Source organism: Rhinoraja longicauda, chromosome 12 (assembly GCF_053455715.1).
Source record: "Rhinoraja longicauda isolate Sanriku21f chromosome 12, sRhiLon1.1, whole genome shotgun sequence".
In the NCBI taxonomy this organism is placed as follows: Eukaryota; Metazoa; Chordata; class Chondrichthyes; order Rajiformes; family Arhynchobatidae; genus Rhinoraja; species Rhinoraja longicauda.
In genome coordinates this window covers 52,082,370-52,109,816 of record NC_135964.1, presented here as the reverse complement: position 1 = coordinate 52,109,816, position 27,447 = coordinate 52,082,370, and the positions used below count along the sequence as shown (strand labels likewise).

The 27,447-nt window shown below is 47.3% G+C and overlaps 1 protein-coding gene across 1 annotated transcript; it reads right to left on the bottom strand.

Moving 5' to 3' along the window:
• Positions 1 to 1,180: 1,180 nt before the first annotated feature.
• Positions 1,181 to 21,890, bottom strand: LOC144598610 (uncharacterized). Its single transcript, XM_078408811.1, has 6 exons — positions 21,287 to 21,890; positions 17,903 to 17,998; positions 16,631 to 16,855; positions 14,897 to 14,919; positions 3,612 to 4,424; positions 1,181 to 2,997 (listed from the first exon to the last, which is right to left on the bottom strand). Exons 1-6 carry the CDS (start codon positions 21,854 to 21,856, stop codon positions 2,814 to 2,816), a joined length of 1,911 nt encoding a protein of 636 aa, XP_078264937.1. The 5' UTR covers positions 21,857 to 21,890; the 3' UTR covers positions 1,181 to 2,813.
• Positions 21,891 to 27,447: the final 5,557 nt, after the last annotated feature.

Sequence of the window (27,447 nt, the reverse complement as noted above, 5' to 3'; positions counted from 1 at the left end):
TGTATCTCTTTCAATGTATATTAATCTTGCAGGGGAGGGCGATGTTGGGGCGTCTGACTGGTGCCCGGGTTGAGGGACGGGGTGGGGTGGATGTGGGTGGGGGAGGGGAGTGGGGGGATAAGGGGGATTGAGTGGGAGGAGGGTGAGGGTGCTAGACCAATACAGGAGAGACTTTGGGTCCACGGCTCGCTCTGGTTGCTGCGCTGGCGCCATGGAACCGAGGTGAGTGGCACCCTCTACCCTTCCCTGACCCCCCCTCGATGAGGAATGGGCCCAACGGGTACACTTGGTCTAGTATATATATATATCTGTATATTACTAAACCTCAGATCTTGTGTGTACATATATATGAGATTTAGTTTGTAATTGAAACACAGCCAAAATGGTACACGATAGCGTGATAATTTTAGCACCACCTTAATCACTGTTGTTCTGGCGAGTGTTCAACAAAGTTTCATTCAAATTGGCCTTATGGTTTTCAAGTTAGAGAGATTTCAAAGTTTAAAAATCACCTTATTAAACCGATTGCTTGCCATCTTCAGTGCCTGACGTCACAATGGGACCCGCCCGAGTGACGGCCAATGAGGGAGAGGAGGGCCCATCATGACCGCCGTTGACGGGACCCGCAATAGTGTCGGGAGTCGTGGCCAATGAGGGGGCGGTGTGCTAACTTTAACAAATGCGCTCCCGCCCCCCACCCCCAGGAGGACCAGTGCCTGTCCCAGCATGCCCCGTGCCTGACCTTCCTCCCGTGGTGCAGTGCCCTTCGCCGCCGATCAACGATGGATGCACAGGGCCCAGGTAAGTGTCTTTTCCTTCTCTCCCCTCGCCCGCCCATGGACCCGGGGGACATACCCCGCCCGGCATTGGCTCCACGGGTTGCCGGGCCCGCAGGATTGTCAGTTGCGGTGGAGTTCCCGGCCCGCAGGAGAAACAGGGACGAGACAGGACCGCCCGCAGCACAGTTTTGCCACAGCCCCGGGGGACGCTCCCCGCCCGGCAACAGGTCCACGGGTGGCCGGGCCTGCAGGATCATCAGTTGGGGGAGGGTGGCCGGGCCCCCATGGGAGGTTTCCATCCAACAGGGTTTGCCACGCCCGCAGCAGAGATGTGCACCCAGTTGGTGCAAATCTCCATAGTACTTAAATATATATAGTACTTTTTTCCATTTATTATATTGTTTAGAGTACTTTGTTTACATATTCTGTATATATATATATATATATATATATATATGTATATATGTATGCGTAGAGCAGGAGAAATCACAGAGGGGGAGCAGCGAGAGAGCCTGCCCCCCTGACATCAGTCTGAAGAAGGGTCTCGACCTGAAACGTCACCCATTCCTTCTATCCTGAGATGCTGCCTGACCTGCTGAGTTACTCCAGCATTTTGTGGCCTGCCCCCCTGATCCTTGATCGGATTTTGCTGGCTTTATCTTGCACTAAACGTTATATCCTTATCATGTATGTATACACTGTAAATGGCTCGATTGTAATCATGTACTGAACTGAACTGAACTGAAACACTGGGCAAGAAGAAGGTGTGCAGAGTTACACATGGGGTGGTCCTCCCATCCCCATTGCAGGTCCACACTGCTCAACTGAAGGATGGCAGCACGAGGTGGTGCATTGAGATTAAAACCAGCACTGAGTGACACTAAATGTCTCCCTTCACCAGAGACATAAAGGAACTAAACATGCTGGTCTACAGAAAACAACACAGAGTGCTGGAGTAACTCAGCGGGTCAGGCAGCATCTCTGGAAAACATGGATAGGTGACATTTCGGGTCGGGATCCTTCTTTAGACTGATTGTAGCGGGGGTGGGGGGAGGCTAGGGGAGAAAGCTGGTTCTGGTTGATTACTGCGCAAACACCTCATAAGTGGTTGTCTCGCGCAGGTCGGAGTGAGTGGAGCCGTGATTATATTTTGAAGTCGGCCTTTTTGACCAAGTTGAGGAGATCTAGTTGTTTATTCCCCTTATTACTTAACATCAGGAACAGCACGTGTGTGTTGGGTGGTAACATATTCCATTTCCTTATCGTCCTCGGGTAAAGGGAATATTGGTAACAAAGTTTATTGAAATTTAGCGAGTTGAGTAGGGACCGGTATTTTGTCTTGTTTTATGGCGGTTGGTGCCCTGGGATGACGGAAGATTTGATGGCGTAATTTTGTGAATTTCCTTGTAAATTGCAATAAGTCTTAGCCTGATTCTGCAGAGCTCTAGGGTATCCCATCCGAGAGAAGTCAGCATATTATTCACGCTTGATTTGCGCTTGTAGTCATTACATACAAAGCGAGCTGCTCGGCGTTGTACTTTGTCCTGTGTGTGTGTGCGTGCGCCTGTGTGTGCGTGTGACTGCGTGTGCTTGTGTGTGTGTGTTTTTGAGCGTGCCCATGTGTGTCTGTTTGTTTGAGGTCGGGACACAGAAAGTCACCTATCCATGTTCTCCAGAGATGCTGCCTGACCCGCTGAGTTACTCCAGCACTCTGTGAAACGTCACCTATCCATGTTCTCCAGAGATGCTGCCTGACCCGCTGAGTTACTCCAGCACTCTGTGAAACGTCACCTATCCATGTTCTCCAGAGATGCTGCCTGACCCGCTGAGTTACTCCAGCACTCTGTGAAACGTCACATATCCATGTTTTCCAGAGATGCTGCCTGACCCGCCGAGTTGCCCCAGCACTCAGTGTCTATTTTTTTCTCTCTCTCTTCACTCGTCTGGTAAGATTTGTACTGCAAACCTGAACTACTCCCTGACAAAAGCTGCAATACTCCCCACGCAAAGGCAGAGGAGGCACCATTAAATGCATCAGGAAACTGAGACTTCCCAGGTAGAGGCGATGGTCAGCAAAGGTTGCACGAGTAACTGACGAGATTTTTCTTCGATAGTTTCCAGGATGCTTTTCTGGTACTTTTGATATTCGTTCATCTTCATTTGGATAGAAGACATGATGGTGGACAGGTCCACGCGGATATCCTGAGACATGGTGTTTCTATAATGAAAGAGTGAACAGTGGTTATAGTTTAGTTTAGTTTAGTTTAGAGAGACAGCACGGACACAGGCCCTTCGGCCCACTGAGTACGCGCCGACCTACAATCACCCCGCACATTAACACTATCCTACACACACTAGGGACAATTTACACATACACCAAGCCAATTAACATACATACCTGTACATCTTTGGAGTGTGGGAAGAAACCATAGTTCTCGGAGAAAACCCATCCGGTTACGGGGAGAACATACAAACTCCGTACAGACAGCACCCATAGTCAACATCGAACCCGGGTCCCCGGCGATGCAAGCGCTGTAAGGCAGCAATTCTACCGCCGCGCCACCGTGGCCGCCCACAAGTTTCCATTCAGAAGCTTCAAATAATCACAATTTTGGGTGGCACGGTGGTGCAGCGCTAGAGTTGCTGCCTTACAGTGCTTTCAGCGCCAAAGACGTGCGTTCGATCCCGACTACAGATGCTGTCTGTACGGAGTTTGTCCGTTCTCCCCTTGACCTGCGTGGGTTTTCTCCGAGATCTTGAATTTCCTCCCACGTAACTTTGTGGCAACTCTTTTGCGCAATTTGTATGCAAAAACAAAGAATTTCACTGTACCTAGGTGCATGCGGCAATAAAATATCGTCAGCATCAACCACCGCATCCGCTTCATCTGCATCTCCATCATCTGCATCACCATCATCGGCATCATTATCATCAGCATCATTATAATCAGCATCAGCATTATCATAATCTGCATCAGCATCATCATAATCATCATTGGCATCATCATAATCAGCATCATCATAATCATCATTGGCATCATCATAATCAGCATTGGCATCATCATAATCAGCATTAGCATCATCATAATCAGCATTGGCATCATCATAATCAGAATTAGCATCATCATAATCAGCATTGGCATCATCATAATCAGCATTAGCATCATCATAATCACGATTAGCATCATCATAATCAGCATTGTCATCATCATAATCAGCATTGGCATCATAATCAGCATTAGCATCATCATAATCAGCATTAGCATAATCATAATCAGCATTAGCATCATCATAATCAGCATTGGCATCATAATCAGCATTAGCATCGTCATAATCAGCATTGGCATCATCATAATCAGGATTAGCATCATCATAATCAGCATTGTCATCATCATAATCAGCATTGGCATCATCATAATCAGCATTAGCATCATCATAATCACGATTAGCATCATCATAATCAGCATTGTCATCATCATAATCAGCATTGGCATCATCATAATCAGGATTATCATCATCATAATCAGGATTAGCATCATCATAATCAGCAGCAGCCCAATCAGCATAAGCATCATCAGATTGGATTTGACTTGGATTCACAGCGCCATATTGGGGAAAAACTCTGTTGTACCCAGAGATGGTGCACCTAAAATAATAAAAATAATGAAAAGAGTTAGTTAGAATAAATATAAAAACTTTTCCAGGCAGTGGGTTACAGAAATCAAAGATTTAACTTGCTGTAAACCTTTCATCACATTAATTTTAAATTTCTGACTCTCAGTTATCAACCTTGCTGCTAAAATTTAATTTGATTTGATTTAATTTGATTTGATTTATTACTTTATTGTCATTGTAGTGGTGCGTACAACGAAATTCAGGCACACTGTCTGAGTGGAACTGAAATGTACAAGATAAAAAAATAACAGTCAAAGAGTAAGAAAAATAAAAACCATATGCTCACATGCACACACTGTGACACATACACACAGATTCACACATTATGCCTACATATGCACCCTGATCAGAATACAAGATATTGCATTCAGAAGGTCATTGTTAGAATGTAAGATACTGCACAGAATAGTATTATAAAAATAAATATTATAAATGAATACATCAGTATTGCACAGAGGTAGGTATTGTACAATATAAATATTGTATAAGTAGTGTGCTTTCAGTGCGGAGTTCAGTGTGGAGATGGCCTTAGGGTAGAAACTGTTTGTTAGTCTTGTGGTGTCCGCTTTGTTGGACCTGTAACGCTTTCCTGAGGACAGAAGGGCAAACAAGTGATGGGCAGTGTGAGATGGGTCCTTTCGGATGCAGGATGCCTTCCACAGGCAACTGGAGCTATAGATGTCTTCCAGGGCAGGCAGATGTGTGTTGACGATCTTCAGGGCTGTGTAGATGACTCTGCAGAACCTTCTTGTCAGCCACAGAACTGTTGCCACACCACACCGGGTCTGGACACTCCCATGTGTCAGGACACTCTCAATGGAGCAGCGGTCGGTAGAAGGACACTAGCAGCTGTTGTGGCAGGTTGACTTTCCGGACGGTTCTTAGGAAGTGAAGCCGCTGTTGTGCCTTCTTAACCAGAGAATTTATGTTACCGACAATAGACAATAGGTGCAGGAGTAGGCCATTCGGCCCTTCGAGCTAGCACCACCATTCAATGTGATCATGGCTGATCATTCTCAATCAGTATAACAGGTATAACAGGTATAACAGAGCTTTATTTGTCGTTCGGTACCGAAGTACCGAACGAAACTACATAGCAGTCATAGAAGAAAAAAAAAAGAACACAAGACACATAGCCCCAACACAAACGTCCATCACAGTGACTCCAAACACCCCCTCACTGTGATGGAGGCAACAAAACTTCCCCTCTCTTCCCCACGCCCACGGACAGACAGCTCGTCCCCGACCGACCCGCACAGTCCCCGCACCGGGCGCTGAAACGTCTCGCGGCCGAACCGGGCGATGAAAGGCCCGCGACCAAGCCTTGCGCAGCTAAGTCCCGCAGCCGAGCCGCACCAGCGGTGAAAAGTCCCGCAGCCGAGCCGCACCGGGCGGTGTTAAGTCCCGCAGCCGAGTTGCACCGGGCGGTGTTAAGCCCCGCAGCCGAGCTGCACTGGGCGGTGTTAAGCCCCGCAGCCGAGCTGCACCGGGCGATGTAAAGTCCCGCAGCCGAGTTGCACCGGGCGATGTTAAGCCCCGCAGCCGAGCTGCACCGGGCGGTGTTAAGCCCCGCAGCCGAGCTGCACCGGGCGATGTAAAGTCCCGCAGCCGAGTTGCACCGGGCGGTGTTAAGCCCCGCAGCCGAGCTGCACCGGGCGATGTAAGTCCAGCGGCCAAGCCGCACCGGGATGTAAAGTCCAGCGGCCAAGCCGCACCGGGATGTAAAGTCCAGCGGCCGAGCCGCACCGGGGGATGTTAGGCCCCGCAGCCGAGCCGCACCCCGCGCCGTGAGGAAGAGAAAAGTTCCCCACACCCACCCACCCACACCCACCCCCCACACACCACCACCCCCTCCCACACATACACAACCAAAAAAATATATATAAAAATCATCCCAACACCGACACTCAACAAAAAAAAGACGGACAGACTGCTAGTCAGCCGCTGCCGTTAGGCGCTGCCCCGTTCCTGCCTTCTCCCCATACCCCCTGACTCCGCTATCCTTAAGAGCTCTATCTAGCTCTCTCATGAAAGCATTCAGAGAACTGGCCTCCACTGCCTTCTGAGGCAGAGAATTCTACATGTTGGTTGACCACATGAGATCTTCTGAGATGTGGGTGCCCAGGAACCTGAAACTGGAGACTCTATCCACTCTTTCTCCGTTTATGGTCACCCTGCTTCTTTCTGAAGTCGATGATGAGCTCTTTTGTTTGTTTGGTGTTGAGTGCCAAGATGTTTTCTGAGGACCAGCCTGTTAGCCTCTGTACCTTCTCCCTGTGAGCTGACTCATCGCCCTCAGTGATCAGCCCCGCCACTGTCGTGTCGTCTGCAAATTTAATGATTGTGTTGGTGTTGTGGGTTGGTATCAGCGGCGAGAGGCGAGGTGAAGCCAGGCCAGCGACAAGGTGAGGCTGGGCGAGCAGCGAGGTGAAACTAGCGGCAAGGTGAGGCGAGGCTAGCGGCGAGGCCGGGCCAGAGGTGAGGCGAGGCGAGTACTGCGGCGAGGCCGGGTCAGCAGCGAGGCGAGGCGAGTACAGTGGCGAGGCGAGGCCAGGTCAGCGGCGAGGCGAGTACAACGGCAAGCGAGGCCGGGTCAGCGGCGAGGCGAGTATAGCAGCGAGGTGAGACCAGCAGCGAGGCGGGGCAAGGCGAGCGGCGAGGCGTATGTTTTGCGGAAAAATGTGAGGCGAAATCGGAATGGCGGAAATGAAATAAGAAAGCGGAAACTTTCCGCCAAATTCGGAAGGGTTGGGAGGTCTGATGTGGGGACAATGCACTGTGCCAGGGATGGATTGAAGATGTTTGTGAACACGTCAGCTAACTCAGCAGCGCAGTCTCTGAGAACTCGTCCTGGAACTCCGTCCGGACCAGCTGCTTTCCGTATGTGGATATTCCAGAATGTGCGTGTGACAGCAGTCTGTGATGTGTCTGGCCGTTGGAAGCTGAAGCTGGAGCTGGAGCAGTGGGCATGACAGTCTCTGTTCTCTCCACCTCATGGTGGCCAAAGAAATGGTTGAGCTGCTCCACCAGTGAGGCACTGCTGCTGGTGGATGGGTTGATGTTATTGTAATTGGTGATGTGCCGTATACATTGCCATACACGACGGGGGGCTGACGTGTGGAAGTGGCTCTCAATCCTTTGCTTGTAGGCTGCTTTGGCATCTCTAATGCCCCTCTTCAGGTCGGACCTGGCCGCGCTATACAGCTCTGTACTACCGGACCGGAAAGCCATGTTGCGGTCTTTTAGCAGGAGCTGGACGTCTTTGATCATCCATGGTTTGTTATTGGGAACGATACAGATGTGTTTTGTGGTAGTGACATTGTCTAGAGAGCTTTTTATGTAAAACTGTACAGTGGAAGTGTCGGTGTCAATGTCCTCATCCTCAAGCAACTCTCAGTCAGTGCAGTTAAAGCAGTCCTGCAGTTGCTCAGAAGCTCCCTCATGCCACACTTGTATGTCTCCAGCAGCTGGTTTGACCGTGTTGATAAGGTCTGTATGCTGGAGTTAAAAACAAGATGTGGTCAGACTGGCCCAGATGGGGGAGAGGTGATGCTTTATATCCTTGTTCAATGTTACTATAAACATGGTCGCGTGATTTTTCCTCTTGTGGGGCACTGCACATGTTGATAAAATTTCGGGAGGGCAGTCTTTAGTTTTGCTTGGTTGAAATCACCTGCTATTATAAAAACTCCGTCAGTCTGGGCGCTCTGTTGTTTGCTAATGGCATCTGGTGGTAAGTATACAGCTGTGATTATGGCAACTGTGAATTCTCATGGCATATAGAAAGGGCGACGTTTTATTGATTAATATTCCAAGTCCGGAGAGCAGTGGTTATCAATGACCTTCACATTTGTGCACCAGTTGTTGTTCGTGTATACACAAATTTCTCTTCCCCTGCTCTTACCGGAATCTCTGTTCCTGTTGTAGCGGTGAGCTGCGCGGCCTGCTAGCCTGATAGCCCCCTCCGGGATCGTCGGGTTGAGCCATGTTTCCGTAATGATCATAACGCAGCAGTCCTGTATGTTTTTCTGTGTAGATGTGATAAGTTCCAGCTCTTCCATTTTGTTGGCAAGTGATCTTGCATTCGTGATGAAAAGACTTGGCAGTGGAGGTTTGTGCGGGTCTTTTCCTAGCCTCGAATGTATCCCAGCTCGGCAGCCTCACTTTTGTTCCCTCTCTGCGTCGCCTTTGTCACTTTCCGGGCTTGACAGTAATCCACGGAGACCCCGGTGGTCTGACGAGCTCTGGCAGAATGTTGTGTCCAAAAGTCGCGTTACTAAAAACACAGCCACAGTGCATCGAAGCGATGTTTAGTAGTTCGTGTCGGTTGTATGATATGTTAACGTATGCATACGTGGCACTCAATAATAAATAAACAAAGAATACTAATTTAGGAGCGCGGGCTCGAGGAGTGCTGAGCCGCTGCACGTACGTGCGGGGAGAGAGAGCAGAGAAGATTTAGGAGAATGTTGCGAGGACCTGAGATATATCGGGAGGTTGAGCAGGCGAGGACTTTATTCGTAGGTTCAGAAACTGTAGATGCAATACCCAACCATGTGCGCTAATTTTGCACACAAATCTCTTGTGTGGGACCTTGTCAAAGGCTTTTTAAAAATCCAGACAAACCACATCCACTGGCTCTCCCTTATCCATTCTACATGTTACAGCCTCAAAAAATTCCAGAAGATTAGTTAAGCATAATTTCCCCTTCATAAATCCATGCTGACTTGGACCGATCCTGTCACTGCTTTCCAAATGCACTGCTATTAGATCTTTAACAATCAACTCAAGCATCTTCCCACAACTGATTTAAGGCTAACTGGTCTATACTTGGATGGGTACATGGAAAGAAAATGTTAAGAGGGATATGGGCCACACATCCTGGAAAGTTTCCAGTCAGGTTTCAGAGCCCACCACAGTACAGAGTCTGCCTTGTTGAAGGTACACAACGACCTGCTTCTCGCCATCGACACCAGCATCGACAATCCTGCGCCTTCTCGACCTCAGCGCAGCGTTCGATACAGTGGACCACACCATCCTTATTGACCGTCTCCGGTACGCGGATGGCATTGATGGCACTGCCCTGAGCTGGTTCGTTTCCTACCTCAAAGATAGGAGTTTCGCCATCAACATAGGCAGTTATTCCTCTTCTCCAGCTAGCCTCTCCTGCGGAGTTCCACAAGGCTCCATCCTAGGCCCCATTCTCTTCTCTCTATACGTTCCCCCTTGGCCAAATCATTCAAAGGCACAGCATTTCTTTCCACTGCTATGCCGATGACACTCAGCTTTACCTCCCCCTGAAACCCAACAACCAGTCAAATTTAAACAGCCTCTTACACTGCCTTGAGGACATAAAATGTTGGATGGCACAGAACTTCCTCCAATTAAACGAGAGCAAGTCTGAGGTCATCCTATTCGCCCCCCGACTCCATCAAATCGATAACAGGCAGTCTTGGAAGCCTATCCTGCCTAGTCAAACCGCATGTCAAAAACCTCGGCGTGATATTTGACTCTGCATTAAAATTTGACAAGCAAGTCAACGCTGTGGTAAAAGCCAGCTTCTTCCAACTTCGTACCATAGCTAAAATCAAACCTTTTCTCCAATTCGACGACACTGAAAAAATCATTCACGCTTTCATTTCCTCCCGCCTAGACTACTGCAACTCCCTATACACTGGGATCAGCCAATCTTCCCTGTCCCGCCTGCAACAGGTCCAAAACGCCGCAGCGAGACTCCTGACGGGTACCCGTAAAAGGGACCACATCACGCCGTTTCTGGCCTCTCTCCACTGGCTCCCTGTACGGTACAGAATCAACTTCAAGCTCCTCCTATTCACATATAAAGCCCTAAATGGACATTCCCCTCCCTACATCAAAAATCTTCTAACCCACCTCTCTAACTCCAGGTCCCTCAGGTCGGCCGACTTGGGGCTACTCACTATACCGCGGTCTAGGCTTAAGCTCAGGGGTGACCGTGCTTTTGCGGTTGCAGCTCCTAGACTGTGGAACAGCATCCCTCTCCCCATCAGAACTGCCCCCTCCATCGACTCCTTTAAGTCCAGGCTCAAAACCTATTTCTACTCCCTAGCGTTTGAGGCTCATTGAGGAGGCGCTGTGAACTGTTTTGTATGTGCTGTTATGTTGGTGTGCTACTGTATGTTTCATTTTTTCCTTAGTACCTAATCAGATGTACAGCACTTTGGTCAACGTGGGTTGTTTTTAAATGTGCTATACAAATAAAATTGACTTGACTTGACTTGACTTGACACACAGGCAGGTGGGACTAAGGTAGATGGGGCATGTTGGTCGATGTGGTCAAGTTGGGCCGAAGGGCCTGTTTCCACGCTGTGTCACTCTATGACTATGACTCTCGTGTTTCCACGAATCAGCTCAGCACCTGCTGCACCCCTCCCCATCATCTTTCTACACTGGCCATCTCCCCCTGACAGTCTTGGTCCTGTCTCCTTGCCTCCACAGATGCTGCTCATGCTCAACTTACCCACACCGACCAACATGTCCCATCTACACTAGTCCCACCTGCTTGCGTTTGGCCCATATCCCTCCAATGTAGAGTCCAATGTGAGAGATCGGGGGATTGAGGGAATGATCTGCACACCTCCATGATCCAGGTTTAACATGGGGGTAGACACAAAATACTGGACTGGGGCAGCACGGTGGCGCAGCACTAGAGTAACTCCCCAATGACTCTCACATGTACCTGCCTAAATGTTTCTCAAATGTTGGGATAGTCCCTGCCTCAATTACCTCCACCGGCAGCTCGTTCCATATAGCTAAAATCAAACCTTTCCTCAAATTCGACGACACAGAAAAAATCATTCACGCTTTCATTTCCTCCCGCCTAGACTACTGCAACTCCCTATACACTGGGATCAGCCAATCTTCCCTGTCCCGCCTGCAACTGGTCCAAAACGCCGCAGCGAGACTCCTGACGGGTACCCGTAAAAGGGACCACATCACCCCGATTCTGGCCTCTCTCCACTGGCTGCCTGTACGGTACAGAATCAACTTCAAGCTCCTCCTATTCACGTATAAAGCCCTAAATGGACACTCCCCCCCCTACATCAAAAATCTTCTAACCCCCCTCTCTAACTCCAGGTCCCTCAGATCGGCCGACTTGGGGCTATTCACTATCCCACGGTCTAGGCTTAAACTCAGGGGTGACCGCGCTTTTGCGGTTGCAGCTCCTAGACTGTGGAACAGCATCCCTCTCCCGATCAGAACTGCCCCCTCCATCGACTCCTTTAAGTCCAGGCTCAAAACATATTTCTACTCCCTAGCGTTTGAGGCTCATTGAGGAGGCGCTGTGAACTGTTTGCGTGCTACTGTATGTTTTCATTTTTTTTCCTATTGGAACCTAATCAAATGTACAGCACTTTGGTCAACGTGGGTTGTTTTTAAATGTGCTATACAAATAAAATTGACTTGACTTGACTTGACCCACCACCCTTTGTGTGAAAAAGTTACCCCTCAGGTTCCTATTAAATCTTTCCCTTCTCACCTTAAACCTACATCCTCTGGTTCTCGATTCCCCAACTCTGGGCAAGAGACTCACTGAGTCCACAGTGACCATTAACCGCCCCAATACACCAGCGGCAATTTACGGAGGCCAATTAATCTACACGTCTTTGGGATGTGGGAGGAAACCGGAGCACTTGGAGGAAATCCACAGCAGCATAGGGAGAACATGCAAACTCAACACAGACAGCGCCCGAGGTCAGGATCGAACCCAGTTCTCTGGCTCTGTGAGACATTAGCTCTACCTGCGTGCCACTGTGCCACCCTGGGATGAATATGAAGTTGAAGAAAGATTCCATGGCACTGTATTGAAGAGGAATGAAGTTCTCCGAATGGCCTGGCCAATATTTATCTCCACATAAACCCAACAACTCAGATCATTTGGCTGTGGCCACATTGCTTACAGTGGGAGCTTACAATGTACATATTTGTTACTTCCATTAATCAGTGCCTACAGATAAACTCCTGTGTAGGAAGGAACTGCAGATGCGAGTTTAAACTGAATATAGACACAACATGCTGGAGTAACTCAGCGGGACAGGCAGCAACTCGAGAGAAGGAATGGGTGAAGTTTCAGGTCGAGACCTTAGGAGAATCAGAGTGAGAATCAGGGGAGAGGGAGACAAAGAGATAAGGGTGTTTAAGTGCAAAAATGAGACAAAGGGGATGCAGTTCAAGGAAAATGTAGAATAGATCATTGTTAGCTGGGAGAAGGTAACAGCAAACCAAACAGAGATAAAATGCAATCAAGGGCAGTCAGACCAGTAGGAGAACCGGGAAGGGGGAGGGATGGAGAGAGGGAAAGCAAGGGTCACCTGAAGTTAGAGGTCAATGTTCATACCACTGGGGTCTAAGCTGCCCAAGCGAAAAAGTGAACGTTCCTTCCTACACTATTGGTTTCAATAGTCATTTGGACCTGGTGAGGTCAGGTAAGATACTGAACACTTTTCAACCCGACACAAAACAACTGGTAGGCATCAGGGTGTTTGAAATCTTTCACCTTCTGAATTAGTACCAGGTCACTGTGCAATCATAAGAGAGGCACAGTGGTGCAGCGGTAGAGTTGCTGCATCACAGCCCCGGGATCCATCCTGACTACGGCTGCTGTCGGTACGGAGTTTGTGCATTCTCCCTGTGACCTCGTGGGTTTTCTCCAGGTGTCCTGGTTTCCTCCCACATCCCAAATACAAACAGGTTTGTGGGTTAGTTGGCTATTGTAAATTGTGCGTAGGAGCAAGGAGGTCCTACTACAGTTGTACAGGACCCTGGTGAGACTACACCTGGAGTATTGTGTGCAGTTTTCATCTCCTAATTTGAGGAAGGACATTATTGCTATTGAGGAAGTGCAGCGCAGGGTCACCAGGTTAATTCCCGGGAGGGCGGGACTGACATATGATGAAAGAATGGGTTGACTGGGCTTGTATTCATTGGAATTTAGAAAAATGAGAGGGGTTCTTATAGAAACATAAAATTCTTAAGAGATTGGACAGGCTAGATGCAGGAAAAATGAGTCCAGAACCAAGGGTCACGGGATAAGAATAAGGGGTAGGCCATTTAGGACTGAGATGAGGAAAATCTTTTTCACCCGGAGAGTTGTGAATGTGTCGAATTCTCAAAGTCACAACATCATAGAGTTAGCTGCATCGAAACTGGCTCTTCGGCCCACCATGTCCATTCCGACCAAGTTGACACTGCTTGTCCCATTTACCCAAGTTTGACCGATATCACTTTAAACCCTTCCCATCCCTGTATCTGCCCAAATCAGGAATAAATCTTGTTCAATTTACATGGGAGAGTTGAAGTGATATGATGGGTTTTAGTTTAGTTTAGAGATACAGCACGGAAATAGGCCCTTCGGCCCACCAAGTCCACTAGCGATCCACGCACACTAACACTATCCTACACACACACACGAGGGACAATTTTACATTTACACCAAGCCAATTAACTTACAAACCTGGACGCCTTTGGAGTGGGAGGAAACTGAAGATCACGGAGAAAACCCAAGCAGGTCACGGGAAGAACGTACAAACTCCGTACAGACAGCACCCGTAGTCACGATCGAACCCTGGTCTCTGGTGCTGTAAGGCAGCAACTCTACCACTGCGCCACCCTGTGCCGCCCATAATGTTACCGAAACACATCTCAATCAACACCAAAATACGCATCTTTAACGCAAATGTGAAGCAGGTGTTGCTGTGTGGATCAGCGACATGGAAAACACACAACAAACAGGCTGCAAACACTCATTAACACCTGCCTCTGGTGGAGAGACAAAGTAAGCTATGTGGACCTGTGAAAAAGAACGAGCCAGGATCCCATTGACTTGCAAATCCGAAGGAGAAAATGGAGTTGGATTGGACACACCCTCAGAAAACCTGCAACAAACATCACCCGGCAAGCCCTGAAATGGAACCCCCAAGGAAAAAGGAAAAGAGGTCACCCCGGAAACAGCTGGAGAAGAGGTGCCCAGGCAGAAACGTCTGGGAGTGGGGTCAACTGGGGAGATCTCGAAAGAACCGCCAACAACCGAGTGAGGTGGAGGACATTTGTCAATGGCCTATGCTCCCTAGAGGAGCAATGGGCTTAAGAGGAAGAATAAAATTATCCGAATAGTGGGATAAGGATACACTCTGACTCACAATCAAAATGCATTTGGATCATCTCTTCTAGTAACAATCTAGTCAGGGATGGCCCTTTACAATGCATCTACCCTGGGAAAAATCTTCCTAAATGTTAGCCTATTATTACTCGCTCTACAGCTTTTCAAGAAGAGACCCAGTTCGTCAAGGAGGTTAGCAATGCTGCCTACAGGGTTTTATGCTTCAACCAGTCTCCTTCCATGAATTCCTTTCCCACTTAATGTATATTCCCAATGGAACCAAGTCTTGTTCACTAAGGACTTACCTCCCAAGGAGCTTCTTCACATCCTGTCAATAAAAGTGAAAAAAATAGTCAATACATATTTAAATAAATATAATTCATAGATCACAGGGACAGAATTAAGCCATTCAGACCAACAAGTCTACTCCGCCATTCAATCATGGCTGTTCTATCTTTCCCTCTCAACCCCATTCTCCTGCCTTCGTGCCATAACCCCTGACACCTGTACCAATCAATAAACCTTAGAATAAATATCAATTCGAACCTTCTGAATAATAAAAGGCCTCGATAGAGTGGATGTACAGAGGATATTTCCAGTAGCGGGAGAGTCTAGGACCAGAGGGCATAGCCTCAGAATAAAAGGACGTATCTTTAGAAAGGAGATGAGAAGGAATTTCTTTAGTCAGAGGGTGGTGAATCTGAGGAATTAATTGCCACAGACGGCTGTGGAGGCCAAGTCATTGGGTATTTTTAAAGCAGAGATTGATAGATTCTTGATTGGTAAGGGCGTCAAGGTTACGGGGAGAAGGTAGGAGAATGGAGGTGAGGGGGGGGAAATGGATCAGCCATGATCGAATGGCGGAATGGTCTCGATGGGCTGAATGGCCCAATTCTGCTTCTATCTTATGATCTCATGAATTAAACCAAGAGTGCATTTGCTTCAGTGAAGAATCAGTTATGCAGGTCCTTCAGCCCATTGACTGCCAAGCACTCATTTACACTAAGTACATTTTATTATCCCCAGATTCTCATCAACTCCCCACAGATTCCACCACTTATAGCTACACACGACGGTCAGGTTGAAGTTTATTATTGTCACATGTACTGAGGTACAGTGAAAAGCTATGTTCTGCATGCTATCTAAACAGCTCAGATATACCATACATAAATAAAATCAAGTTAAACTCAAATACAATAGGTAGAGCAAAGGGGAAGATACAGAGTGCAGAATATAGTTCTCAGCATTGTAGCGCATTAATTCCAGAGACAAGGGCAATTTTCAGTAATCATTTAACTCCCCATGGCCTTATATAGAGTTTAGACTTTAGAGATACAGTGCAGTTACAGGCCCTTCAGCCCACTGACTCCATGCTGACCAGCGATCACCCAGTACACTGGTACTATCCCACACACCAGGGACAATTTACAATTTTTACTGGAGCCAAATTAACCTACAAACCTGCACGTCTTTGGAGTACGGGAGGAAACCTGAGGGCCCAGAAAAAAACCCCACACAGGTCACAGGCGAACGTACAAACTCCGTTCAGACAGCCCCCGTACTCAGGATTGAACTAGGTTTGCTGGCGCTGTGAGGCAGCAACTCTACCGTTGCCCCACCATACCGCCCATAGCTCCATAAGGTCACACCTTGTTCTCCTGCACCCCAAGGAACACCTGTATCTAATGATGATCCAGTTGAAAGTAGAAAGGTCCAGAGATGGTGGAAAGCCGACAGGGAGGCGGGAGTCAATGTTTTTGTTGTTATCATGGGGCATCTTGGTTGACCTGATGAGTTGATTGACCTGATGACCTGTTTCAATGCTTGATGACTCTACGATTAAATACTTTAGTTTAGTTTTGAGATACATTGTAGAAACAGGCCCTTCGGCCCACCGAGTCTGTGCCGACCAGCGATCCCCATGCATTAACACTATCCTACACTAGGAACAATTTACATTTATACCAAGCCATTTAACCTACAAACCCATATGCATTTGGAATGTGGGAGGAAAATACTGCCAGTGGCTGGACCAGTACCTGGATAAAGGAGAGAGCATCCTTCTGGTCTTGGGATTCCTTCTCTATTAGTTGAAGTTTATCAATCTTTTCTACCAACGAGTCAGATTCGCTCTTGATCCGGTTGAGCACTCGGTGTTCCTCGTCATCGATCATCTTCAGTACAGTCTTCTCATCTTCTTCCAATTGCTTCCTCCATCCGGAAAACTCAGTCGACAGTTTTCCCCTCATTTCCTTGATGTGCCTCTGAAAATTCAACCAACACAAACATTTCAGTTTAGTTTAGTTAAGTTTAGTTTAGAGATACAGTGCGGAAACAGGCCCTTTGCCCACCGAGACTGTGCCGACCAGCAATCCCCGCACACTAACACTACCCTAGCACACACTAGGGACAATTTACATTTATACCAAGCCAATTAACCTACAAACCCGTAAATCTTTGGAGTAGAGGAGGAAATCGGAGCACCAGGAAAGAACCATTGCACTCACAGGGAGAACGTACAAACTCCGTACAGACAGCACCCATTGTCAGGATTGAACCCGGGCCTCTGGCGCTGTGAGGCAGCAACTCTACCACTGCACTGTCGGTAGAGTTGCTGCCTTACAGCGCTGGAGACCTGGGTTCGATCCCGACTATGGGTGCTGCCTGTACGGAGTTTGTACGTTCTCCCAGTGACCACGTGGGTTTTCTCCGAGATCTTTGGTTTCCTCCCACACTCCAAAGACGTACAGGTTTATAGGCTAATTGGCTTGGTATCAATTTAAATTGTCCCTAGTGGTGTTAATGTGTGGAGATCGCTAGTCGGTGTGGACTTGGTGGGCCAAAGGGCTAGTTTCCACGGTGTATCTTTAAACCAAACTAAAAACTGAAGATCAGGGGATTGAGGAAATTCAAGATTCAAGATTCAAGATTGCTTTATTGTCATCCAAATTGGACGAAATTCAGTCACCCACAGTCCACACTCCAATGAACTGTACACCTCATGATTCATCATGGAGATAGACACAAAATGCTGGAGTACCTCAGTGGGACAGGCAGCGTCTCTGGAGAGAAGGAATGGGTGACCTTTCAGGTCGAGACCATACTTCAGAAACCAATTGGTCACCTATTCCTTTTCTCCAGAGATGCTGCCTGACCCGCTGAGTAACCGCATGGTGTAAACATCATCTCCAGTTCCTTCTAACACATATGGAGAAAATTGGGAATCGGCATCTCTATTTCAAGCGGATACAGTAGACACCTGGTTATGAAACAGGCCCTCTCCCAGTGCAGTTACATGTAACGTTTCTTACCTTTATTTCATTTTCTTGTTGCTTTAGGCTCTGCTGTTTACTTGTGCAATCGTTCTGATGTTCACGGAGATTCTTGACCTCGCTCTGGAGTTTCCCCTGGAACAACAACGGAAATGTTTCAGGAAGAGATGCAAGAACCAGGAGATATATTGACTCCATTTACCCTTCAGGCTGCCTCGGCAAGGCCAGAAGCATAATCCAGAATAAGTCGCACCCCAGCCACTCCCTCTTCTCCCATCAGGCACAAGGTACAGATCTGTGAAAATGTACAGTTTAGTTTAGGGCATTGTCACGCATACTGAGGTACAGTGAACAGCTACAGTGGAAAACACACACCTCCAGATTCAGGGGCAGGTTCTTCCAATTGTTATCAGGCAACTGAACTATCCTACCACAACCAGAGAGCAGTCCTGAACTACTATCTACCTCATTGGAGACCCTCGGACTATCTTTGATCGGACTTTACTGGACTTTATTTTGCACTAAATGTTATTCACGTTATTCCCTTTATCATGTATCTGTACACTGGACGGCTCGATTGCAATCATGTATTGTCTTTCCGCTGACTGGTTAACAAGCAACAAAAACTTTTCACTGTACCTCGGTCAACATGAAAATAAACTAAACTCAACTCAAGTGCATTGCCAGAAAAAAATTCAAGAAAAGCAAAAAGGGTTTCCAACAGAAATGGCCTTGAGAGAAAAGGACATTAAAGTTTCTTCAGTCAGGGTATTGAGTATAAAGGTTAAGTTCTGTTACAGTTATACAAGACGTTAGTGATGCCACATTTTCAAGTATTTTGTTCAGTTTTGGTCACCTAGTTTTGCTATAGGAAAGATGATATTAAACTGGAAAGAGTGCAGGGAAGATTTACGAGGATGTTGCCAGGGTTTGAGGGCCTGAGATTGGGCAGGCTAGGACGTTATTCCCTGGAGCGCAGGAGGCTGACGGGTGATCTTCTGGATATTTATAAAATCATGAATCGAATTGATAGTGTGACGGTGAACGTACGGTGTAGAGGAATCAAGAACTAGTGAATATATGTTTAAGGTGAGAGGAGAAAGGTTTAATCGGAAGCTGAGGGGCAACATTTTCACTCAGAGGATGGAACGATCTACCAGTGGAGGTAGTTGAGACAGGCTTTTGATAAGGTGCCACATAAAAGACTATTACTTAAGATAAAAAATCATGGGATTGGGGGTAATATATTAGCATGGGTAGAAGATTGGCTTTCAAACAGGAAGCAGAGAGTTGGGATAAATGGATCATACTCGGGATGGCAATCGGTGACTATTGGGGTTCCGCAGGGGTCGGTGCTGGGACCCCAGCTGTTTATAATTTATATAAATGACTTAGAGGAGGGGACCAAGTGTAATATATCCAAGTTCGCAGATGACACAAAAATGGGAGGTAAAGCAGGGAGTGAGGAGGATAGAAAAAGCCTGCAAAAGGATATAGATAAGCTAGGAGAGTGGGCAGCGACTTGGCAGATGAAATTTAATACTGATAAATGTGAAGTTATGCATTTTGGAAAAAAAAATCATAAAGAAAGTTATTTTCTAAATGGGGAGGAGCTGCGTGGTAATACAACGCAAAGGGACCAGGGGGTACTAGTACAGGAATCACAAAAAGTTAGTATGCAGGTGCAGCAAGTGATTAGGAAGGCCAATGGAGTCTTAGCCTTTATTGCCAGGGGGATAGAGTATAAAAGTAGGGAGGTGTTGCTGCAGCTGTATACAGTATTGGTAAGACCGCATTTGGAATACTGTGTGCAGTTTTGGTGTCCATATTTAAGAAAGGATGTACTTGCTCTGGAGGCAGTGCAGAGAAGGTTTACACGGTTAATTCCAGGGATGAGGGGGTTGACATATGAGGAAAGATTAAGTAGGTTGGGACTTTTCTCATTGGAGTTCAGAAGAATGAGAGGCGATCTTATTGAAACGTATAAGATCGTGAGGGGCCTTGATCGGGTGGATGCGCTAAAGATGTCTCCGATGATCGGGGAGACCAGAACTAGGAGGCATAGTCTTAGAATAAGAGGGGGCTCTTTTAAAACTGAGATGAGGAGAAACTTCTTCACTCAGAGGGTGGTTAGTCTGTGGAATTCGCTGCGTCAGGGAGCTGTGGAAGCATGAACGTTAAACAAATTTAAAACGGATATAGATTGTTTTTTAATAGACAAGGGAATTAGGGGTTACGGGGAGCGGGCAGGGAAGTGGACATGAGCTATTGTTAGTATAGTAAGACCTGAGTAATCTGGACAAGTTTTGATCGCCTAGCTTGGGGTCGGAGAGGAATTTCCCGGATTTTTTCCCCAAATTGGCCTGGGTTTTTATCCGGTTTTTCGCCTCTCCCAGGAGATCACACGGTTCTTTTGGGTGGGAAGAAGGGCGATAATGGGAAGGGGGTTGGGGTAGGATCAGCCATGATCGTATTGAATGGCGGAGCGGGCTCGAGGGGCCGGTTGGCCTACTCCTGCTCCTATGTTCTTGTGTTCTTGTGTACTATAACAACTTAGCCAGGTACATGAGTAGGAAAGGTTTAGAAGGATGTGGACCAAATGTGGACAAATGGAACTAGCTTAGATGGGGCATCTTGGTCAGACGTTTTGCGTCTATCTTCAGTGTGAACCAGTGTTGCTTTTCACAAATAAAATCACAATAACCATTTATACATTGATTACCACTCGGTGGCTCTGACATCCAGCATCATGAAGTGCTTCAAGAGGCTGGTCATGGCACCCATCACCTCCAGTCTCCGAGACAACCTTGATCCACTAAATTCACCGACTGGCAGAACAGAGCCATGGCAGATGCCATCTCCCAGAACTCATCCCTGGAGCATCTAGATAATTTTTATTTTAGTTAATTTTGTTTAGTTTATGTTAGTTAGTTGCATGCTACCCAGTTAGCGGAAAGACTATGCATGATTACAATCGAGCCGTCCACAGTGGACAGATACAGGATAAAGGGAATAATGTTTAGTGCAAGATGATGTCCAATTAAAGATAGTCTGAGGGTCTCCAATGAGGTAGATGGGAAGTCAGGACCGCTCTCTAGTTGGTGATAGGGTGGTTCAGTTGCCTGATGACAGATGGGGAGAAACTGTCCCTGAATCTGGAGGTGTGCGTTTTCACACTTCTGTACCGCTTGCCTGATGGGAGAGGGGAGGGTGGAGTGACCGGGGTGAGACAAGGACATCTATGTCTGAGTCTTCTTGATTGACTGTAGCTTGACCTCCAACACGATAATCCCAACCAAACTCTTCTTCAAACTCAGACAACCCTTGCAATCTTCCCAAACATGATGAAAATCCCATCAGATCTGGGGATGAGCCTGGTGGACCATTTACTGGGGGATCCAACTCCTCAAGAACTTTGCTCACCTTGATTTTGTCCTTTGCCTCCTCCACAGTCAGCAGAGAGTGGGATTTGTGTTTCCCGATGACAGTGCAGGATATACACACGCACTCCTGGTCCTGCTCGCAGTAGAACTCAAGGACCTTCTTATGAGTTGGGCACTTCCTGGTGGTGAGGTCGGCAATGGGCTCGATCAGCCCGTGGTCCTTGTAGATCGGCTTGGTCAGATGCGGCTGCAGATGGTGGGAGCAGAAGGAGGTTTCACATTTGAGGCACGTCTTCACAGCCGGGGATGGGCTGTCGATACAGTACTCACACATCACGGGGCTGGGCCCGGCAGCAGGGGCAGTGGGCTGGCACTGGCTGTACATCTCCACGATGTTCTGCAGAGTGTGGTTCTTCACCAGGCTGGGCCTGGGCTTGAAGTTTCTGCGACATTGAGGACAGTTGACCCCAAACCTGGTCACTGAATGGTCCCAGAAATCACCGATACATTTGGCACAGAAACTGTGCTGGCAGGGCAGTGCCACAGGGTCCTGGTACAAACCCAGGCACACTGCACAGGTCAACTCTTCCGTCAAGCCTGCAGCCGCCATTCTGCCTTGCTCCAGCAGTGCAGAGCCAGGTCAGAAATGAGAACGTGGATTCCGGGAAATAACTCCACTTACTTTCAGTTTCAATGTTTGTCTGAAACTTAACCCCTCGAGCTCTGTGCTTGCCCAGCCAAGTTACATGTTGAAGAGAGACACAAAGTGCTGGAGTAACTCAGCAGGTCAGGCAGTATCTCTGGAGAGGAGGAATCGGTGACCTTTCAGGTCAAGACACTTTTTCAGACAGTTACATGTTGACATGCATTAAGGCAGGGATGAGTTTTGTCATTTGGGAAGTTTATTTATTGTGTCCAAGCTTGGTGAGTGCACCTTTAAGTTTAGTGTAGAGATACAAGGTGGAAACTGGACCTTTGGCCCATCGACTCCACGCCAACCTGCGAACCACACACACTAACTCTATCCAGGCATGGCGGGACTGACATATGATGAAAGAATAGGTCGACTGGGCTTGCATTCACTGGAATTTAGAAGAATGAGAGTGGATCTCATAGAAACATATAAAATTCTTAGAGGATTGGACAGGCGAGATGCAGGAAAAATGTTCCCGATGTTAGCGGAGTCCAGAACCAGGGGTCACAGTTTAAGAATAAGGGGTAGGCCATTTAGGACTGAGAGGAGGAAAAACTTCTTCACCCAGAGAGTTGTGAATCTGTGGAATTCTCTGCCACAGAAGGCAGTGGAGGCCAATTTACTGGATGTTTTCAAGAGAGAGTTAGATTTAGCTCTTAGGGCTAACGGAATCAAGGGATATGGGGAAAAAGCAGGAACGGGGTACTGATTTTAGATAATCAGCTGTGATCATATTGAATGGCGTTGCTGGCTCAAAGGGCCAAATGGCTTACTGCAGCACTTATTTTTCTATGTTTTCCATGTTTCTGTCCTACAAACACTAGGGATAATTTACAATTTCACAAAGCCATTTAACTTACAAATCTTTACGTCTTCGGAATGTGGGAGGAAACCGAAGATCCCAGAGAAAACTCACGCAGGTCACGGGGACAACGTACAAACTCCGTACAGACAGCACCCGTAGTCAGGATCGAACCTGGGTCTCTGGCGCTGTGAGGCAGCAACTCTAACGCTGCGCCACTGGGACGCACTAATGCCTTTGACTGTCTAGCCTCAGGTTTCTGTGCTGGGCCCATTACTGTTTGTTGTCTACATCAATGATTTGGATCAGAACCTACAGGGCAAGATTAGCAAGTTTGCTGATAATACAAAGGTGGGTGGTTTTGCAGATAGTAAAGATGGTTGTGAAAGATTGCAGCATGATCCTGATTGATTGGCCAGGTGGGCGGAGGAATAGTTGATGGAATTTAATACATAGAAGTGGGAGGTGTTGCATTTTGGGACGTCGAACTAGGGTAGGACCGAAACAGTGATTGGTGGGCCTCTGGGTAGTGTTGTAGAGCAGAGGGATCTAGGAGTGCAGGTTAATGGTTCCTTGAGGGTCGAGTCGCAGATACCTAAGGTGGTCAAAAAAGCTTTTGGCACATTGGCCTTCATCAGTCAGAGTATAGAAGTTGGGATATCATATTGCAGTTGTATAAGACGTTGGTGAGACCGTATTTAGAATATCGTGTTCAGTTATGGGCACCATGTTATAGGACCAATATTGTCAAGCTTCAAAGGGTACAGAGAAGATTTATGAGGATGTTGCCAGGACTAGAGGGTGTGAGCTATAGGGAGAGGTTGAGTAGGTTGGGTCTCTATTCCTTGGAGCGCAGGAGGATGAGGGGTGATCTTATGGAGGTGTATAAAATCATGAGAGGAGTAAATCGGGTAGATGCACAGAGTCTTTTGCCCAGAGTAGGGGAATCTAGGATCAGAGCACATAGGTTTAAGGTGAAGGGGAAAACATTTAATAGGAATTTTTCGTACAAAGGGTGGAGGGTGTATGGAACAAGCTGCCAGATGAGGTAGTTGAGGGTGGGATTATCCCAACGTTTAAGAAACAGACAAGTACAATACAATACAATATATCTTTATTGTCATTGTACAGGGTGCAACGAGATTGGGAATGCGACTTCCATACGATGCAATAAATTAATTAGCTAGTCAGTATAAATTTAGATCCAGTGAAACAAAATTAGAAACAGTTTTGAAACAGAATAAAGTTTAAGTAGGTCTGTGCTGGTTCGCTGTGCGATGTCACCATCCAACTCAGCAGGACCGGTTCATAGCAGCTATGGCCCTGGGGATGAAGCTGTTCCTGAGTCTGGAGGTGCAGGCGTAGAAGGCCTTGTAGCGTCTGCCCGATGGTAGAAGTTTGAACAGACTATTGCAGGGGTGTGGGGAGTCTTTGTGAATGCTGGTGGCTTTTCTGAGGCATCGTGTGTTGTAGATGCCCTCCAAGGCTAGTAGCTGTGTTCCGATAATCTTCTGAGCTCTATAGACTACCCGCTGAAGAGCTCTCCTCTCTGCCTCCGTGCAGCTGAGATACCACACAGGGATACCATGCGTTAGGATGCTCTCTATGGTGCAGCGGCAGAAGGTCGTTAGCAGCTGTTGGTACATGGATAGTACATGGATAGTACAGGTTGGGAGGGATATGGAACAAGCGCAGGCAGGTGAGACTAGTGTAGCTGGGACATGTTGGCCGGTGTGGGCAAGAAGGGCCCGTTTCCACTCTATATCACTCTATGACTCTACCCTCTCCATGTACGCTAAGGGTAATTTCAGAGGCCAATTAACCTGTAAACCTGTATGTCTTTGGAGTGTGGGTGGAAACATCAACACCCGGAGAAAACCCAGGCAAGGCACGGAGAGAACGTACAAACTCTGTACAGACAGCACCCGTAGTAGGATCGAACCCGGGTCTCCGGCGTCTGCCGCCCCACTCATGATACAGCTTTATCAGAGTCATAGAGTGACACAGCGTGGAAACAGACCCTTAGGCCCAACTTGCCTATGCTGACCAACATGTCCCATCTACACTAGTCACACCTGTGTGCGTTTGGCCCAAATCCTTCTTAACCTTATCCTATCCATGTACCTGTCCAAATGTCTTTTACATGTTGTGAAAGTATCTGTCTCAACTACCTCCACAGGTGGCTCATTCCATATATCCACCATCCTTTGTGTAAAAAAAATTGCCCCTCAGGTTCCTATTAAATCTTTACCCCTCATATCAAACCTATGTCCTCTTGTACTTGAATCCCCTACTCTGGGTAAAAGACTGCGTTTATCCGATCTCAACCCCACTGCAAGATCATCCCTCATCCTCCTGCGCTTCAAGGAATAAAATCCTCGCCTGCCCAACTTCTCCCTATAGCTCAGGCCCTCGAGTCCGGCAACATCCTCATACATCTAAGCTAGAATTTGGTAAAGCTGCTTCTCCAGAGCTAATTTAACATTATTCAACATAATCTCTCCATTGGGTGTCAGGGTCAGGAAGTCATGATGAAACTTTGTAGGACTCTAGTTAGACCACAATTGGAAGATTGCGTGCAGTTCTGGTCGCCCCATTACAACAAGGATGTCGAGGCTTATAGACAATATGTGCAGGAGTAGGCCGTTCAGCCCTTCGAGCCAGCACCACCATTCAATGTGATCATGGCTGATCATTCTCAATCAGTACCCTGTTCCTGCCTTCTCCCCATACCCCCTGACTCCGCTATCCTTAAGAGCTCTATCTAGCTCTCTCTTGAATGCATTCAGAGAATTGGCCTCCACTGCCTTCTGAGGCAGTGAATTCCACAGATTTACAGTGTAAGAAAATAAGTGCAGATGCTGGTACAAATCGAAGGTCTATTGTCTATTGTCTATTGTCCACAGATTTACAACTCTCTGACTGAAAAAGTTTTTCCTCATCTCTGTTCTAAATGGCCTACCCCTTATTCTTAAACTGTGGCCCCTGGTTCTGGACTCCCCCAACATTGGGAACATGTTTCCTGCCTCTAACGTGTCCCATCCCTTAATAATCTTATATATCTTATGAAAGGGTAGAGGTGGTTTACTAGAATGGTGCCTGATTTAGGGGTATTAACTACAAGGAGAGGTAGGCGAGGCTTGGATTGTTTTCTCTGGAGCATCGGAGGTTGCTGATAGAGGTATATAAAATTATGAGAGGCATAGATAAGGTAGAAGTCAGAACCTTTTTCAAAGGATGCAAATATCAAAAATTAGAGGGCATAGTTTTAAGGTGAGTGGAGAATCTAAACAAGATGTGGGGGGGGGCAGGTATTTTAGTTGGTAGATGCCTGGAACATGCTGCTGGGGGTGGTGGAGGCGGGAAGGATAGAACCCGGAAAATCCCGGTGGAAACCCACGCGGTCAGAGGGAGAACGTGCAAACTCCACACGGATTGCACCCAAGTTGAGGATTGAACCCAGGTCTCTGGTGGCGTAATGCAGCAGCTCTCCCAGCTGTATCACATGTTGCTATGGTTTCCTCCCACATCCCAAATCCGTGCAGTTTGGTAGTATATCCTGGGACTGGAGGTCAAGTATCCCGACAGGCTTTGGGAAGGATGCTACTAGCTAGAGACAGACAGAGCGAAATTCTGGAGTCAGGAGAACAAAAGAGCACTGTGAAAACGGCCACTTCATTGACATATGGTGGGAGCAGAGCTGAATGAAGGTACCTTCACGGCCAGGCAGTGCGGCCTTGAGAAGATAAGGTGCCTGGAGCGGACATATTGCAAAATGTGTCTATAATGAGATGGAGGTATGAACAAGCAACATAATTAAGAACTCCCGAGCCTGATAAAAAATGAAGACGTGTTTTGTTTATTCAGCCCTTGGAGGAGTGACAGCTTGAAATGATTGACTGTAAAGCCATGAGAGATCCTTGGGTTAGAACAAAGGCTTCCTTTCGAAGATTGAAGGAAAATTAGTATAAAAGAAGGGTGGTCCGAGACATCGGCAGAGACAACCTGGGAACAACCATCGCAAGAAGGAGGGACCTGAGTTCGAAGCTCAGAGAAGACAAACCCCCCCCTAACCAACTGAGTGAATCTGGCCAATTCATTCATACGGGTAATATCTGACTCTAAGTCATGAGCTTTGTGATTTAGGTTAAGAAGTGTTAAGTTGAAATAGTATAGTAAATGAGAAGTTATTAGATTTAGATTTAGATTTTTAGATTAAGAGATACAGCGCGGAAACAGGCCCTTCGGCCCACCGAGTCCGTGCCGCCCAGCGATCCCCGCACATTAACACTATCCTACACACACTAGGGACAATTTTTACATTTACCCAGTCAATTAACCTACATACCTGTACGTCTTTGGAGTGTGGGAGGAAACCGAAGATCTCGGAGAAAACCCACGCAGGTCACGGGGAGAACGTACAAACTCCGTACAGACGGCGCCCGTAGTCGGGATCGAACCTGAGTCTCAGGCGCTGCATTCGCTGTAAAGCAGCAACTGTACCGCTGCGCCACCGTGCCGCCCATTGACTTATTAGTAATCAATATTTGCATGCATGTTTAAAGTTACTCAAGTGTTAATAAAGATTAAGTTGCACTAAACTAAACTAAACCTTGGTTTAGAGTCCTTTGTTCAACACGTCAGTTGATACCATGTAGAGGTAATGGGGTCAACAATAGGTTAATTGGCCGCTATAAATTGCCCC